General features: G+C 36.2%; 3 protein-coding genes across 3 annotated transcripts; all 3 read right to left on the bottom strand.

The window, feature by feature from the left end:
• Positions 1 to 343: 343 nt before the first annotated feature.
• Positions 344 to 3790, bottom strand: LOC116298559 (DNA replication complex GINS protein PSF2). The gene is made up of 5 exons (XM_031707070.2): positions 3463 to 3790; positions 3125 to 3239; positions 2642 to 2741; positions 2029 to 2155; positions 344 to 1194 (listed from the first exon to the last, which is right to left on the bottom strand). The coding sequence occupies exons 1-5, from the start codon at positions 3550 to 3552 to the stop codon at positions 1081 to 1083; spliced, it is 546 nt and encodes a 181-aa protein (XP_031562930.1). The 5' UTR covers positions 3553 to 3790; the 3' UTR covers positions 344 to 1080.
• A 648-nt stretch (positions 3791 to 4438) lies between these two features.
• LOC116298572 (V-type proton ATPase subunit d 1) lies at positions 4439 to 8396 on the bottom strand. Its single transcript, XM_031707085.2, has 8 exons — positions 8199 to 8396; positions 7622 to 7793; positions 7063 to 7241; positions 6676 to 6755; positions 6506 to 6583; positions 6196 to 6372; positions 5925 to 6002; positions 4439 to 5348 (listed from the first exon to the last, which is right to left on the bottom strand). The coding sequence occupies exons 1-8, from the start codon at positions 8344 to 8346 to the stop codon at positions 5187 to 5189; spliced, it is 1074 nt and encodes a 357-aa protein (XP_031562945.2). The 5' UTR covers positions 8347 to 8396; the 3' UTR covers positions 4439 to 5186.
• A 410-nt stretch (positions 8397 to 8806) lies between these two features.
• On the bottom strand, positions 8807 to 17879 carry LOC116298552 (vacuolar protein sorting-associated protein 4B). The gene is made up of 13 exons (XM_031707061.2): positions 17779 to 17879; positions 17512 to 17623; positions 16509 to 16653; positions 16214 to 16290; positions 15791 to 15948; positions 14894 to 15012; positions 14181 to 14329; positions 13316 to 13397; positions 12804 to 12935; positions 12414 to 12501; positions 11718 to 11784; positions 11269 to 11342; positions 8807 to 10897 (listed from the first exon to the last, which is right to left on the bottom strand). The coding sequence occupies exons 1-13, from the start codon at positions 17797 to 17799 to the stop codon at positions 10796 to 10798; spliced, it is 1326 nt and encodes a 441-aa protein (XP_031562921.2). The 5' UTR covers positions 17800 to 17879; the 3' UTR covers positions 8807 to 10795.
• Between the last annotated feature and the right edge of the window lie 51 nt (positions 17880 to 17930).

Here is a 17930-nt window from a genome sequence, read left to right as displayed (position 1 = left end):
CAACATTGACATCCGGAATCTTTTCTCATTCAAATTTGCATTAAAACAAAAGATCTCTCTGTTTCAGTAGCCAATAGATCTCTGGTTGGCACATTAATAACAATAGATTATGTCAGCTTAAACCTTGCTATTTCAAAGTCAGGAAATCTTCTCTTGACTTCATAGCTTTTACAGACTACATAATGCAAGCATCCAAACTTGTTTTTTTCTGTCTTTATTTCAAGGCTTTATCTTCTTTGTAGCAAGATGTGAATGCAATTTGTAACAATTTTTTTACATCCACTTCTCTTATATTAAAACAAAGATCTAAAAGTCAAGTTTGGAGTAAATAATACTATGTAAGTCAACTTCTAAATCTATTTATTTGAAGTCGACAACTAGAGTGATTTAATTACTTGGCCCTGTGAAACAAAGTTTTATAATTAGTGACTAACAGTCATTTTAAGATAACTGTGATAAATCTCGCATTCTGATTGGTTGCAATTGGGAGCTCTGCTTTAGAGAGTACACGGCACTTGTACGCACATACAATTGCGTCATTTCTATCCAAAATAATGGTTGTAATTTGTATTTATGATAGAAATGAGCTTGGCTGCTGTGCTGTGTGGAGTTGTAAAGCACTTGGGGAGTGGCAGAACACCGGAGAAGTGTTGAGAAGCACTCTGCTACATGCCATGCTTCTCCTAACACTTCTCTTGTGTTCTACCAACCCCTGTGTGCTTTATAACTGCACACCTCAGGCATGCACATTTTCTATTCAAAGAAAAACAAAAGAAAGCAATGGATTAGTGTCTACTACTATGTATTATGTTGACTATTTTTTCACGAGCAAAATAAACATTCTAACTACTGATATCTTGAGATCTGTTCACCAGGCTGTATATATTATAGCACTACAAACACACACACAGTACACAAGAATCTTCAACTGTGAAGGAGTTAGGCTTGGCACATTCACAAATTTAATAAACCAAGGCTATGTCCCACAAGACACCTTTTTCCTGCAGCGTTTAGCTACAAGAGGACAATACTATTTAACTCCTTTAAGACTATATTATAATGAGACACTAATGAAATTTATCACGTCAAGGGAGGATTCTCTGTTGCATGGCACCTTAGGTCATGCAGGTGATCCAGTGCTTTGGTCAAGAGTAACCGTACTGTGTTGATCTCCATCAATGATAAGTCATCCAGCTAAAACATGACGATGTAAAATTATGATGCATCCTTGTACAGTTATACAAAATATTATCAAGATAAACATGAGGATAAAGTGATTGCATAGCAATTACAAGGCTGGTGTTTCAAAGGGGCACCTCCTTTTACCCTGGACAAAAGGGTGCATGCCTCGTTGGATACAAATTAATGGTATAGAAGAAGTACAAGGTGCAAGACAAGACAGGTGTTCCCCAGGGATGCCTCCCCTTTTACTGGACAAAAGGGTGTATGCCTTCCTGGATACAGAGTAATGGTATAGAAGAAGTACATGGTGCAAGAAAAGACAGGTGTTCCCCAGGGGCACCTCCCTATACCCTGGACAAAAGGGTGCACATCTTCCTGGATACACATTAATGGTTTAGAAGAAGTGCAAGACATGGCAGGTGTTCCTCAGGGGTGCTTCCCTTTATCCTGGACAAAAGGGTGCACATCTTCCTGGATACAGAGTAATGGTATAAAAGAAGTACAAGGTGCAAGACAAGACAGGTGTTCCCCAGGGGTGCTTCCCTTTATCCTGGACAAAACGGTGTACGCCTTCCTGGATACAGAGTAATGGTATAAAAGAAGTACAAGGTGCAAGACAAGACAGGTGTTCCCCAGGGGTGCTTCCCTTTATCCTGGACAAAAGGGTGCACTTCTTCCTGGATACGAAGTATTGGTTTAGAAGAAGTACAAGGTGCAAGACAAGACAGGTGTTCCCCAGGGGTGCTTCCCTATACCCTGGATAAAAGGGATGTATATCTCCCTGGATATGGAGTAATGCATCAGAAACAGAGAAGGTAAAACCATGATAATTTATTAGCTACCTACCCTGGCATGGACAGCCTGTTGATTGATCATCATATCAATGGATTTTCTCAGCTTTGCTATTCTCACATCCCATATGTCTTTGATAATTGTGCGCACATCATCAGCATGGGGAATGTCGTCCACAGCACTGTAAATGGACCAGTATCCATATGAATGAAAATGTATATCAAAAGACCTTTTTACCATGAGCATGTTGTTTCAAGTGAGACAGGGCTGCTTTACCCACTGGGACCAACATTGTCCTGGGGGAGAGGGGGTACGGGCAATAAAAATGTTTAATTAGGGAAATTCTACTATTTCATGATTGCATGAAAATTTCTCAACTATTTTTTGCCCAAGTTTGTAGATGTTATTCCCTAGAATATTATGTATTTCTTTCTTTTTTTTTTTTTTTTTTTTTTTTGTGGCACTTGCTTGAAATAAGGTTCTTTGTTAGAGTTATATCCATATTTCTGTCTTGTTCAAACCATTAAACAAAGAAATGATACTCTAGGGATTTACATCCAGTCTGGGTAAACATTATGCCCGAGGTAAAAGGGTTCACTTAGCATATCAAACACAATAATATTATGCATATAATTGTAGTCCTATTTAAATTAATGCCAAGACTGACCTGTTGAGAAGGAGAGTTGCAACTTCCATATAGTGTTTTGAAGGCATCTTTGTAAAGTATTCTGCTTTGGTTTCTTCTTCTTTGAGCTCTTTTAGCCTCTCTTTAAAGTATGAGAAAAATGAATTTACAATATCAGGGATAGCAAAAGGTGTGTTATGTGTGTTGTAGGGGGTGGGGTGGGGGTGGGGGTGGGGTGGGGGTGGGGGTGGGGTGGGGGTACTGGACGGAAAATATTTTGAAGTAGTAAACACTTTGTCCCTCCTCTCCTCAATGCAGTTAGCTTCTTTACCCCAGTCAAAGCTTGGCTAACCATTTTCTTTGACCATGAATGATGTTACAGAAATGAGAAATACAGGCAATGAGCAGAAGGCTAACAATAGACACCATCTCATCTACGTACAGCACTGTCCATGAGGGGGGTAGGGGAGGGGAATGAATCTTCATATTGATTTATCAAAGCAATCTCTTCTGGGTTGTTCTTACCCACATCCATCCAGTCTGGTGCTTGAATCCTGCATTTTTTTCTTTGTTTAAGATTTAATGCGATCCAAAGAGGTACTTTTACAGGCAAAGACGGCTTGAATGGACCGACATCACCCTAAAAGAAGGTAAAAAATAACTGTAAACGCTGAGATAGATAATCTACCGTACTCCAACTTTCGTCTATCATATCCAACGTAAACCAACTTGCACCAAATATTATATTTTCAAAAGGTTTTGAACAAGTACATACACACTAAGTTCAAAGGCAAGTTGAACGCGACTGGTTGTGTACATATTTTTATCAAATTAAAAATCATTGTAAAGAAATCAATACTCACCCCTATTAAATACATTTTCTTCTCTGAGAAGTTCGGTAGGATAGTGACGGGCTGTTTTTCTGCCAGAAATTCTATTTCACTCGGATCCATGATGTATTTAAAGAACGAGTTTTTTTCTCAAAAATAACGGGATCGGAGTACAGGAATTCTTCCGTTGAATATGCTAGGTCGTCTCGTATTAGTACTCCAGAAAATTAATTTCTAGCGTCGTTTATAAGCATTTGGATAGTTTTAGAGTGTTTATAAAATTTTCTTCAAGGCCGATCGCGAATTATTGCCTTGGTATTCATTTCATCTTCGACATGCACGAATCGTTCGCCATCTTTGATCAAACCTTCGATTTTTCCCGCGTTATTCTCTAGTCCCAGACCTCTCACGGTTTAACGTTTGGCAATTTGTATCTTTAGGGGAGGGGTGGGATGGTAGTTATTTGGAATGCTCAGTTTATTAAAGACTATATATTTCTTTCAGTTTTTCAAATCAGTAAGGTGCCGTAGTTAATCATAATTTATAATTTCCTTTGTTTGCTTAGGTGGGGGGGGGGGGGGGGGGGGGGTGGGGTGGGGGTGCAGTCAAACTGAAATCAAATGCAATAGCACTATATAAGTGATTAGTGATTTTCAGGGACATATTTCATGATGGAAACTAAGAGACGGGGGTGGATCCAGGAAAGGACAAAGGAGGACTGTAGCCCCCTACATTTTTGGCTTGATCTGCCCCTGAGGACATCAGCATAGGAGACTACCATTACAGATATTCTACTTTGCCAAAGACATTTTAACCCATAGCAATGGCCACTAATTCCATGTCATTGTTTGTGATGAGTGTGACTCATGTAAAGTTCAACATTTTGACCATTGCCTGTCTCTAATTATACTACTGTCTCATGGGCCAAGTAAAATCACTCTAGTGTTATCACACAAACTTTGTCTATTAATATAGAGCAACACTTGTTTATAACATCTCAATATGCACATTTTCAGCTTAGACGGATTTGATTTATTTATTTCTTCAATGTAATGGTAACCCCAATTCCATTCAAATTTGGAATTTCATGCCTTTCTGAATTAGTACAAGGAGTGGTAATAGATTTGTAGGGAGTATTTTGGGTCTAAATATTTAGGGACAAAATAGGCAGCAGACACTCTCTCATCTTTCCCTTAACTTAGTCCTATTTACCCCAACAGGATGACTTCATAACAATCTTCCTTTAACTCAGCTAGAAAGGACATTCCAATAATAATGTTGTATTTACATTTTGACTATTCTTTTTTGTTTTAAAATTTTGTACTTATTATCTTATTTAATTATAGATACTGGTAATTAAAGGAAACTGTAGAAAGCCCTTTTAGCAGGGCAAGTGATTTTACCATGTTTTCCTAAACATGGACTTGCTTACTAGCCATTATACAAACCTAGAATGAGACTTGAATTGTGCGAGGGCAAACCTACATATTCTAGCATAAAACCTAAATTAAATATCAGTAAAACTAAAGGCAAATCAGAATCCAGGTCAATTAAGTCAGCACAAAACTTCCCCTGCCCAGGGCTTATCTTTAGTCTAGTTGTAGACACACAGTATAGGAGGATGCACAATCATTATCAATTGTTTCCCATCAACAACTTTGTATGTATTGTAGAATTGTGTATGGTCATTGAATATAACCAAGACTTGACAGAATGTTACCTATTCTCATATGGTTTGTGTTAATTATTAATTTTGTCTAAAATATTGGAATATAATTTTCAATTTTTGATTTGTTTCTCTGGGCAATGCATTCTGCAATCCACACAATGTTTCTTCCCTCTTGTTCTTTGAGTTTAAAGTAAGCGTAAAAGACTCCATAATGGAACTGCTGCTGGAATGCCAGTGCATTGAGTTTAACCTGAAACGCAAGAAATTCATAATATAATTTAATATAAAGCTTCTTCCCCCTTCAAAGGTACTGGTACCATAGATTTGGATGTAGGAAAATTATTTTCATTGGGGATCATAGGGAGGCATAGAGGGAGGCATAGCGATAGGAATAGAGGGAGGCATAGAGGGAGGCATGAGGGAGGCATAGAGGGAGGCATAGAGGGAGGCACAGAGGTAGGAACAGAGGCATAGAGGTACTCATCTCTCACCCATGAGGTCTCACGTTTGATTCCTGGACTCACCATCTCACTAGTAGAGTTTGTTACAAGGTCTCTTTTATTATTCAAGGGATGTTTGTTTTTTGTTTGTTTGTTTATTTATGCTTCCATCAAACTGTCAAGGAGAACTACACTGTAGACAAGTGATACTACCTAAAAGATGTCTCCCTTCTGTTAATCAGCTAAATGAATCTTTTGAATCTAATTACCAGCTTACAGTAAAGAGAAAACAGTGCCCAATTATCCATTTATATTGTCATTCAGCTGGTAAAATTCTTTTACTGCCTTACTTGATCTAAATAACTTCCTCATAACTTGGTACATACCTCATGTTCAAAGAATTTGTCTTCTAAAGTCTTTTCTCCAGGACCTGTGCCTGATCCTTCAAAGAGCATCTTATAATCCTATTAATCATACAAATACATAATTTTATATTACTTCAATTCCTGCCACATCCCATGTAAGTGAAGTTTCTCATGTCTTTCCCTTGAATCAAGGATTTTTCTGCATTTTCCTCCCTCTTTAAAACCCAGTGAATAATTGAAAGTTGGAGAGGTTGCAGAAATTTAAAAATAATTTAAATTTCTATTGACTTACTGAGTAATAATCTGCTACAGCTCGCACTTGGTCATACTCATCGGCTATAGACAGTTTTGCTAGGCCATCAGGATAGAGCTTACCACACTGTGGGAACAACTTCTGTCTTTCATCTTTACTCAACTCTGTTCCAAAGGAGTTGATGGTTATTATGAATGCTCTTCTATCTGCTTCAAACTAAAAAATATTTTTTTAAAAAGGTTTAGTTTTAACATTGAATACATCTGTAAAGATATAGACTCTTATCCTAGGGCTCTAACAACTGGCTGGTAAATCAAAATTAAAGTAGATAGTATAGTTTCTGACTCACTTTTAGTATAGGACACATGACATCTGCGGTGGTTCCTCCCAGGCCATCACAGAACTTGTAGAAATTCTCCAGGTATGCCTAAAAGAATAATCAGTCATAAGTTCATGTCAGAAAATGGTCAACAATGATGTCACTACAAAATTTATCATAACATGTTTACTACTTCCTACCTTATATAGAGTATTCCTGATGATTTCGATGTTCATCTCATCAAGATCTTGTTCTGATATACATTCAACAAAGAATGGTGCTGAAATATCATAGAAGCACATTAATAATTTGGACACAAAAGACTAATATTACCTTGATGACCATCTTGGAAGGATGAAGGTCAATGAACACCTTACATAATGGAGTAGGCATGGATGCAATATTTTAGTGGAAAGATGTCAATAATGGCTTTGGACATAACAAGTATAAATACATATTGCTACGACAACCATCTCGCTGAGGGAGATGTACAAATTGGCAGGTGTAATTAATATAGGTAATATTGATGGGACTATATGTTTGGTCAAAACAAGTTATACTTATTGCTATGCTATTATTAAACTCACCTAGAGGAGTATCAATCATGATAGCACTGTAAAGATCGGCAGGTGTGGATGCAATACCGATGGAAGCCATCTCTTCAAAGCTTCCTAGAGGATGGCACTTGGGGATCAGTTCTTGGATGGGACGCTGATGAAGAGTCCCAGTAATGAGGAGTATGATGTTGTCTATCATATAGCTGTACCTTTAAAACGAAAAAAACAAGATGTTTGTCAAAATGGATACAAATTTACTCACCTTCAAACTTTATTGATACCCTGAAATAACTTGTAATCTGATCAAAGACAGAGCACAGGTACAGTAACTCACAGATCCAACCCTAAAACAACATCTGGGCTGATTTAAGTTAGGTCTTGGTGAACTCACAGATTGAATTGGAATGTAGGTTGTTAGGTTTGCAGAGGGAGGAAAAACCAGAGAACCCAGAAAAAGACTATTGAATGAAGAGAGAGATCTAATAAACTCCAATCACATGTGGTATCAAGTCCAGGAATAGATCCCAAGACCCCAGAGGTGAGAAGCAATAGCATTAACCCGATTTTTACTTACTAAACATATACTCACGTTATAAAATCCATAATGGTGGCAAGAGGTTCAAGGGCTTGATTCCTGAGGTGTTTGAACTCTTCAACCATCCTTTCTCTTAGTTTATCATCAATCACTGATACTGTTAGTGGACTTGCTTCATTCTGAAGGAAATTCCCATAGTCTGTACTTTGTAGATGAAGCTTTAAATCTATAAAAAATCGGGGGGAAATATTAAGCTTATTAACTTGATTTCATTTTTGTGTGGATCAAAAATAAAAATAGCATAATTATCTACTTTTCTGTCATTATAGCTTTAGCACGATGTTTCTTTGCTTTCTTTGGTATTAAGGAATATTAATAGTAAGAACGCGACTTTTTTTGAAGGGGAAAAAAATTGTGATTAGACTTCAACATGACATCATTGTCATCATCTGTACACCCTCGTTCTTGTACGTTCAAAATATGAATTTTTTCTTCAAAATATTAATTTTATAGTACAGTAGTACGTGCATGAACTGAATTTATCTTTTAGCTCGTTATTTAATCAAAAGAAGAGTTACTTTGCAATCAAAACACGAACTTTTCTTCCTCAAAATTTAAGGTGGTTCTTTACCTTCAAGGGTTTCGCATTGAGTCAAATTTAAGTAGTCGCTCTGTGTTAGCACCCCAGACCTGAAACCACGAACCAGACCTTCTAGATATCCTGTATCTACGTTAAAAAACATCTCGTCAAAGGACAGCATTTTAGTTTCTACGGCCATCTTGTCGCCTTGTTGATCTGTGATATTCAAGATGGCTGATCAAGGCTAGAGTCACATGACGTTCTCATGGGAATCTTTGATGGAGGGGAGGGTGAGCTGGTAAATGTAATGTTTTCACATTTGCATTGTGGGAATTTGCAAGACATTTGTGAAAAAGAATTGTTTTTTTAAAGGAGAAATTGAAAAAGAAAAAGAAATTTTAAAAATTGAGAAAAAACGAGAAAGATTGAGGAAGATAAGGAAAAAGTAAGAAAAGGAACGAATGCAATGAATGCAATAAGAAACGAAATGAAATGAAAGGAAGAATGAAATGAAATGAAATGAAGAATAAAAGCAGAATAATATAAGCAGAAGAAAAAGAAAGTGATTAATAAGAAAACTGAAAAAGAAGGGAATAAAAGAAATGGAAGGGAAAGGGAGAGAAATGGAGAATGGAAGAAAGAGAGAAAGACAATATCAATTTATGAAATAAATCAAAGTTTATTTACACAGTTCTAATACTCAAAACGCCTTGCTAATATTTTATACTAATGGGATTGGAGATTAATTTTACAGTCGATTATCTTTCTTAATCTCACAGAATATTTGCATGTACAAGAGCTTAGAACTCTACAGTAACTGCCACCTCAAAATATATATAATTATTTAAACTAGTAGGTTTATTGATAATCATTAATGTGTGCTTGTTTTAAAATCAATTATCAATATAAAAACAAAATCCAGCAAACGGAAGACCTGATTTTTATTCAAGGAATATTAAATGGATGCACATGTCACTGAAGTGTGATATAAACACTCTGGTGGCCTTAGAGCAAGAGAGAAGCAGGCTTAGGAACACAAGGCGTAGCCAAGTGTTTCTCTTGTTTCTCAAGTGCTCTACAGCTCCCAGAGTATTTATATCACAGTACAGACACATAAGAGCCATTTTATATTGCTTTTATAAAATAATTTTTAACGATTTTGCACGTGTCTTTGTTAACTGATATAAACATGGTAGCCGACCAATCAGCTCACACATAATTATATCTCAAATATTTCATAAATGCAAATATTTATTAATATATTTTAGTATTTCATCAAAGGTTTAAACGTAGCTACGGTTTGAGTGCTGAGCTCCAATAGTTTCCTAGGATCCTAATTAGCCTCCTATGCAGACGTTTATAGTGTCTGTCACGCAATGTTTCCCTAAACCTTGAGTGACAGATACTAGCGGAATGTCTGCGTAGGAGGCTAAATCCTAATTTCCTACATCAGAAACATATTTTGTGAACTGTGTGGGGCTAGAATGGCTGATGACATTGGAGTGATCAGCATGTGACCTGTCAATGTGTCCAGTCATTAGCCTGAGAGGTGTGGCTGGACAAGTGCTAATTTTTTAGCTTGGCATTATCTGTTGAGCAGCCATTATATTTAATCATGCTGTGCAAAACTAACGGTGTGGAAGCATTGTGCTGTGTTGTGGTCAATAATGGTGTTGTATCCTGGCCAATGGGATGTAAATAATGATGAACATTTTCTGTGGATGCTATCGGTAGGTTGCTATCATAAGACATCAATTCTATTTCAATGATGGAAATTAGCAAATCCAGATGGTACTGTCTTGTAGATATATCAATATGATATCCTGTTAGTCAGGATTCCCACCCATCCTTGTGAATAGGGGAAAGGGTAACTATCTGTACTGACGATTTTTATGGCAGCCTTTTTGTAGGACAGAAACAACACACTGTTTTTGAATTGAGAAAGATTTCACTTCCAAAAGAAGCTGAAAACATTTGTTTTGCATCACGACATAGTACAGTAGTTGCTGTGAAACCACTCTATAGAAAGATTTGAGTCTTTGCTGGGAGCCTTGGCTGTTAGGCTAGGATATCAAAATCATAATAGGTTTAGGTGACCTGTGATTTCATTTGACAAATGAAAATGCAATAGGATTTTTTTTTAATAATCCCAGTACTAATGATAAGGAAGTAAGTGTTGGACATGTACTATCTTAGATTTGTTTCTAATTTTTGACACTCATTCCTCAGACAGTCACTCAATTACCTTTTTCCATCATTCATAGTCTAGGGGTATTTTATACGGAGTTCAATATTCTTAAGGAAAAAGTCAAATGAAATCTCTTCTAATTAAGTTAAGTTTCCTTGTTTCTGATTGGTCAATTCGACATTTGATAAACCAATCAGAAGCAAGAAATGTATTTGACTGCTTGATTGTAATTTGATTAACCAATCGGGAGAAAGAAAATAATAATCTTAGTACAACTAGATAAGCTTTACATAAACTGGTAAACCAGGACATTCTTGGAACATGATGAAACTTATGGGTGAATCAAATGAAAAAGTTATTATTGAGTAGACTTGATCTACTCTGAAATACTTCCAAGAAAGGTGAAATGTAGATTTAACAAATTTATACTGTATCATTGTTTTCATCTATTTTCCTTTGTTTATCCTTCTTGTCCAAAATCTTGAGTGAATTTCTCAAATTTTTTGACACCTTGTTCATTGACTGTAGGTCTTGTAGTGGCTAGAGACCTTAACATATCTGCCTATAAACAAAAATCCCAATGTTAGTTGGATGGAATCAAGGGTGACATAGAGATAGTGCACCTCTGGCGTCTCAGGTTTGATTCCTGGTATCCATATCACATGTGAGTAGAGTTTGTAGGGTCTCTCCATTGATTTGAGGGTTTTCTCCGGTTCTCAGTTTTCCTCCCTCTGGAAAACCTAACAAGTTAAATTCTAATTTAATCTACAGGTGAGTTACCTGTGCCCTGGAAAGGTTGTTTCATCATGGAATTGATGAAATTTAAAGGCCATCTTTACCATGCACAGGAATGAAAGTGGGTCCATCTCTGTACTAGTGTGGACTATACTGACTTTATAGCTGTAGGTTTAATATGTAAGTAAACTCACTTACCATGTTTATTGGGGGTTCCAAGAGTTTTTCACCAGGAACATCCATCCAGTTCATTTCTACTGCATTGGGGTCACCTGAGAAAATTTCAGAAAAACAATTTATCTTGTAAACTCACAGATTAGTCATATCCTACACTTGCATAGCTGCATTCTCATTTATTAGTTTTGCTGCATGGGCATTTCTGATTTCCTCAATAAAGGCTGCCAGGGAAGTAGCCAGGGCAAAGTTTGCTAACTACCATCCCTATCCCCCTAGGTTGCAGACTGTAACCTTTTCAAGATAAAAAATATATATGAAAAAACCTTTTGAGTCAGGTAACACTTATTAATATTGTCTAATTATATTTATAATCGCGCCTCTTAGAAATGCTGGCTTGACCCTTGAAGATACCCACAATGACAATCTTAAAAATGATTTAATTCATGGATCCTATGACTCCATAAATATACCTGGTGAACATGGAGTAAGAAGATCATCTTCAATGACATTAGGATCCAAAGGACTTGCCCCGCGTACCTGCAGAATTGAAACTGTTAGTGTCCTGAAGATTAAGAGCACAACACAAAAATTATGAGCTTTTACACAAAAAAGTAGTACTGAAGATACTGTCAATTTTTGTGGCTACTCTTCTTAGTAGAGTCCGAAGTAAGTCTGTAAGTAATCCTAGTCTTTGGATACTGTTTGGAACTGATGAATATCAGTCAAACACTAAATGGGGTTTTTGATTGACAGTGACCAGAGCATGTAAGAAGTCACCGACAATGTATTTGTACAAATTTTTGGAATTTTGTGTCTATCAGCTCCATCGGCACATATTGACAAGTTAATTATCAACTATATTTTTGTGATCTCTTATTGTATTACATGTCTGGACCCTATGTCTTCTGCTAGCTACAATGTAGCAGGGGCCAACCACTGAAACATTTGGTATGAAGAATATTAGCCAGGGCCACCAATTTGACTATAGTAGGTTGGTGGTGCAACAATCTGATGAAACTGGAAAATACAGTGAGAGCAAATTTGGAATATGGCACACCCCTTTTTTTAAATGTTACTTTAACCACAAAATGGCAAATATATGAACCCCTTTTCCAAAGCCTTGGCTACAGGCCTGTTTTCTATTAATTGTTTATATTGTGACATACCCTTTTGAAATGAGTTGCTTGTTGTACTTTTCGGACAGGTTGCATGAGTGCGTCACGTACCACAATACTGATATCAGCACCAGAATAACTTAACAGAACAAAAAGCAAAAATTGTGAGAATTTTTTTGATCCTTTTATTTTGTAAACTTTAAGAAACTTGTATAATATATTTTAACTGTGGTTTTTAATAATCTGCAAGCTCAGTAGTTGTGAGTGGTTTTTCACTGCTGTCAATCAAAAATAATCAGTCGGTACCTTTTATCTATTTTTTACAATTAATTTAGCAGTAAAAAAACCATCAAAACAAGCCGTTAAAATGTCCGAGCTTGCTGAATATTGAGAATTGCATTAAATATGGTTAATATGTCACGGTATGACAGCCAAACATACCCATCTGTTTTCTTTCCTAGCTCCTTAAGGTCATTAGGTGTTAGACTTGTCTTTGTGGGACCTAAATGAAGCTCAAACATTCTAGTTCTTGCTGCTTGCTCTGGGAGAGGGATGTAGATACGCTTTTCAAATCTAGAAGAAAAGGTTAACAATTTAGTTAATCAATGGCAAGACTGCGCTGAGAACTAACTTGAGTGCTACAAATCTCAACAGGGCAGCAAGAAGTGAATATTGGGGAATATTTACTGAGACGCACGTCTTTGAGTGGCGAGATAAATATTCTCTGATAATCACTGAGGCTGAGGCCATTTTGGATTATCGCCGGAGGTGATTATCGTGTGATAGTGTGAGTTTCTCGACCAATCAGCGCACGAGATTTTCAATAATCACCTGCGTATTTTTACTAAATATATTATAATTAAACAAATGAACTAGCAAGGGTTAATATTGGCTGCTTAATGGCCAGACATGGCAGGCGACATTAAGATGTGACCAGTCAATAGAACAGTTACCTTCTTCTTATAGCATCATCTAACGACCATGGAATGTTAGTAGCTCCCAATACCAGAATTCCAACATTATCAGCACCAACACCTTTTAAATAAAATAAAAAAAGTTATGTTGAGATATTTCGTTCAGTTGGTTGAGCACCAAACATGGAGGTCACAGATTTAATTCTCTGTGGGCTTTTCATAACGTTTTGAAATAACAGGAGAAGATTATGGCAGTTTAAGTTAGAAAATCATTTTTAAGCTCAGTTACTGATTAATGAGCATTATCCAATCTTTTGCCCCTAATGAAAACCCTGCTCTGGTTGGTTCAACACTCAGGGTCTTAAAATAACTGAGGAGAAATTGCTGCCTTTGTAATTATATCTGCAAATGGTTAGACTTTTAAGTGGTTCAGATGAGCACTTTAAATATCGATCCTGTCTCTCCACACTTTATCATCACTAACCAAAATTGGAGAAATTTAAAAGGAGGTAAAAAAAACCCTATCATTAACCACCTTCAGTGCCTACATCATCTCATACTAACCACCTCTAATGATTGCAAGTGCCTTTTACTATACACATAGTAAAGGTGACATTTATTTATAATTTTAATTCATAATCATAATCTTCAAAATAATATAGTCATTTTTGGTTCAGACTGTTTATGTAAAAAACATACAGACAGACAAACTGACATAAAGACATATGTACAGACAGACAGACAAACAGACAGACAAACAGACAGACAGACAAACAGACTGACATAAAGACATGTACAGACAGACTGACAGACAGACAGACAAACAAAAAAACAACAGTAAGTCACCAACAGTAATAAGTATAAGTATAAGTATAAGTCTTAAAATCAAATAATCTTATCTTACCCTCCATTTGTACCAGAAATTCAGTTTTTATTCTCCTGGCTGATTCACTTTCATTATCACTTCTTGATCCACACAGAGAATCCACTTCATCAATAAAAATGATTGATGGCTTGCTGTCACGTGCTATTTCAAATAACTGCTTGACAAGTCTAAGAAAATGAGACAGGTTAGAAATATTACTAGTGATAGATGTGTTGATCATCACAGTGAATGAGCAATCTAAGCGAACGCTGTAAAGAAAGACTTGAAAAACCCATGACCTCCGCGATGCCGGTTCGATTCCCGTTAAAGCATGAAATCATTTTTTCAAGTCTTTCTTTACAGCGTTCGCTTAGATCGCTCATTCACTGTGATGATCAACACATCTATCATTATTTCACACCAGTTCTATCCATTCAGTATTCAAGTATTACTAGAGCTGAAACTCGTAGATTCCTCTGCAACAAATGCTAGGATTGTGACAACATACGCATCCTTTGCAAAAAAGCATGCAATTCAATGTTGTATATTGCTATAGCTGTGCAAAGCAATATTAGTTCTGTCAAAACTCAACCAAATTATTAACATCATTTTGAAAAGTATAATCTGTAATCTTCATGTCAAATGGAATAAAAGAGAGTTGCCATTTTATAAGGTTAAGCAGTTCGGAAAGTTCTATACATCTTGTGATTACTAATTTAATATAAACAAGTTAGAGTTTATATATTTATTACCTTTCGCTCTCTCCTAACCATTTTGACACAAGATCTGACGATGACACCGAGATGAATGTTGAGTTGTTAGCTTCTGTTGCCACGGCTTTTGCGAGGTATGACTTACCAGTACCTGGAGGCTGAAACAACAAAGATGAGTCAGAGAACTGGACTGATAAATATCCCTCCAAGTCACTAACAGACCCCTTGAACGTGACGTCAATGCAGCTCAATTTGAAGGACAAAATAAAAGAATTTCAATCTCATGAGAATTGGAAACCTTTAGTTGTGTTCTCTAAATTGAGCTGCATTCTGATGTGCTGTAAGGGGCCTACATACAAGATCTGCACACTTTTACCAAGGTGTAAAGGTTGCTACAGCCCTACCCCTTGTTGTTTGCTATAACAATTAACCAAAATATGGCCCAATGACCGTACATGTACATCTTGCATGAAGGTAAACAACTCCAATGAAATTTTAGTTAGTACTAGTAATGATGCAGAGTTTGTAAAGCTCGTAATGTTGATTATAGTAGATGTAGCATTAAATATATCATTGAATCTTTAATTTAAAATTTGTATGGGAAGTTGTGTTGGATATGGCAACCTGTTATGAGTTGTACACTGTACCTCTTTTCCTAATCTATCCTTCCTTTACTGCGTTTTCAATATTCAGCAAACTTGGTTTAGAGTTACAAGCGCACACTTTTTTTTTTCTCTGCGGCCATCAATCGAAATTAATCAGTTCAAAACGAGCTGTTGGAATGTTCAAGTGAGCAGAATATGGAAAACCCCAGTAAAAGTGATAATATCTTGAGCCAATCAAACCCCCCTCTTTCAAATTCATATCCAGTCCTTTTCAATGGTTCAACAGAAGTGAAAGCCACTGAGAACCCAATGAATCAAAAATGTCCCTTACTCCATAGAGAAGGATTCCCCTCCAAGGTTTTCTTTTTCCTGTAAAAAGGTGAGGAAATTTGATGGGTAGAATGACAGCTTCTTTTAATGCTTCTTTAGCTGATTCCAAACCAGCAACGTCCAACCACTGGACATTTGGTTTTTCCACCACGATGGCACCTGAGTTATATTTAAGAAATGACTTTATTAAGAACTACATATAATTTAGTAAAATGTTTTACTTTACACTGTATATACTTATTTCAAAGATGGCTGTCAGAGTTAAATATGATAGGCAATATATAATGGGAGATTAATCATTTTAAGATCCAAGAATAATTTAGTATTGGTTAATAGTGGGTTATGTGACGTAAAGACACTAAATCACATGAAAAGTCAATACTTAAATTTGGTAGGAAATAATCCAAACTAATGGTTCTCTTACTGCTAAGTTGTCCTTTTAGCTTCTTGTTTTCTACATTATCATCTTCATCACCACTGCTATCGTTGCCCGATTTGTTGCTATTAATAATGCAAGAAAAAACATATATTATTATGATAACCGTTTCTTCCATTCAGAACTTCTCATTCACATCTGTTAAAAAATGATACTCTTGGGAATAATATATGGTCTGAACAGAGTAAGCATTGTACCAAGAAAGGCAAATGGGTCAGCTTTATACTCTATAAATATAACACTATCAACCAAACAGACTGATCATTCTTCACTTAATTCTTACCTTTTATTGCCTGACCCACTTCCAGTAGCCACAGGTTTCTTTTTATCCTTGCCCCTGACATATTGTTTCAGTTTTTCTGCTCTGTCTAAGTACTGAATACACTTTGCACGAATGCTCTCTTTGGACTTTTCACCTTGGGCTTCATCTGTGTGAGACAATTAACCAAATGTAAATAGGGTCATAATTCATAACAGGTTTAATATAACTGCATAAATGTTATGTATATATGTCTGGTTAGAGCTAACCAGGCATAGAAACTGTTTTTCTTTCAAACTTTTTGCGAGTTTTTTGTTAGTAAAAAACAAATTTCCACTGTTTTTTTTTTGTGGTATGTTCTCTCATCAACCACGATATGACTTCAACAGTTTGTCAAAATTAATTATGTACCCACTCAGCAACACCTCATGAGTACATAACATTTTGACCAACGGTTGAGACATCATACCAAGCTAAACCATCGGAAATTTGATACTGCAGTTTTTGATATTCTGCAAACTTGGTAGTTACGATCTGCATCCTGAAATTTGGTTTTTCACTGCTGCCAATCAAAAACAATCAGTGGGTACCTCTTATGTTGTTGACTGGCTGCAGTAAAAAACAGTTTCAAGACTTAGAAATATCTGAGTTTGCAGAATATTGAAAACTACAGTAAATTTATTTCAAATTTCCAAGACCCCAACATATTACAGCAAAGCTAATACAAAGGAATGGTAAAACCAGAGTTTTATGAATTTGGTAATATAAATATAGTCAGGAAAATAAGGTTCCATAAATAAATAAATTTGAACCAATCATTCAGCATATGCATTTAATAAGCTTACATCCGAAATTTCTCAATCGAGAAATTTCAAAATGAGATGTATATTCTTACAGAAAATTTGAATTTATCTTATAAAATAATAAAAATATATATCAAAAATCGCTCTACACTGTAAGACAGGAAGTAATTTCAACCAAGCTCAAATTCAAAAGAATCCATTTTGATTTTCGTATATTGCCTTACATTTTATAGCATGAAGGAAATACTCAACGCCATGTTCATAGAGTCTTAAGGCTTCTTCATAATTCCCTGCTTTGTCTTCCTCCGTTGCTTTCGTAACTATTTCAATAGCTTTCTGCAAACAAATAGCAAATAGGTTTTCAAAAATATGTCAATACTTTGTCTTCACACAGCATCTGTTTAGTACAACATTTCGACGTCTTTTTCTCTCTAAAATCCCATCGATTTCAGCCCAGAGCTTAAGGAATGACCAAAAAGTGTTGTTATTACCTGTAATGTTCCCCCGGCCATGGATAACAGTGGATAATGCGAGTGAAAAATAAAACTTAATTCGAAGAACCAAGATGGCTGCCGTTGCGAAAAGTAAATCGTTTGGGTATATCCGCTGATCAAGAGGAATGCGTAAACGGCTAAAAATAGCA

The sequence above is a fragment of the Actinia tenebrosa genome, unplaced genomic scaffold, assembly GCF_029948245.1.
Source record: "Actinia tenebrosa isolate PJP-AT-01 unplaced genomic scaffold, QUT_ActTen_1.0 PGA_scaffold2__45_contigs__length_23673736, whole genome shotgun sequence".
NCBI classification, from domain to species: Eukaryota; Metazoa; Cnidaria; class Anthozoa; order Actiniaria; family Actiniidae; genus Actinia; species Actinia tenebrosa.
The sequence above is the reverse complement of the archived record's forward strand: the minus strand, read 5'-3'. Positions and strand labels throughout refer to the sequence as shown.

Excerpts from the sequence above, each read along its gene's own strand:
- LOC116298559 (XM_031707070.2), bottom strand. The coding sequence starts at position 3,552 with ATGGATCCGAGTGAAATAGAATTTCTGGCAGAAAAACAGCCCGTCACT. Across the intron at positions 3,240-3,462 it reads AGAAAATGTATTTAATAGGG|GGTGATGTCGGTCCATTCAA; the intron begins GTGAGTATTGAT and ends ACCTTCTTTTAG. Across the intron at positions 1,195-2,028 it reads AACAGGCTGTCCATGCCAGG|CTGGATGACTTATCATTGAT; the intron begins GTAGGTAGCTAA and ends GTCATGTTTTAG.
- LOC116298552 (XM_031707061.2), bottom strand. The coding sequence starts at position 17,799 with ATGGCCGGGGGAACATTACAG. Across the intron at positions 16,654-17,511 it reads TTTCCTTCATGCTATAAAAT|ATGAAGCCCAAGGTGAAAAG; the intron begins GTAAGGCAATAT and ends TGTCTCACACAG. Across the intron at positions 15,949-16,213 it reads GCTAAAAGGACAACTTAGCA|GTGCCATCGTGGTGGAAAAA; the intron begins GTAAGAGAACCA and ends AATATAACTCAG.
- LOC116298572 (XM_031707085.2), bottom strand. The coding sequence starts at position 8,346 with ATGGCCGTAGAAACTAAAATGCTGTCCTTTGACGAGATGTTTTTTAAC. Across the intron at positions 6,756-7,062 it reads CATGATTGATACTCCTCTAG|CACCATTCTTTGTTGAATGT; the intron begins GTGAGTTTAATA and ends ATGATATTTCAG. Across the intron at positions 6,584-6,675 it reads TCAGGAATACTCTATATAAG|GCATACCTGGAGAATTTCTA; the intron begins GTAGGAAGTAGT and ends TTATTCTTTTAG.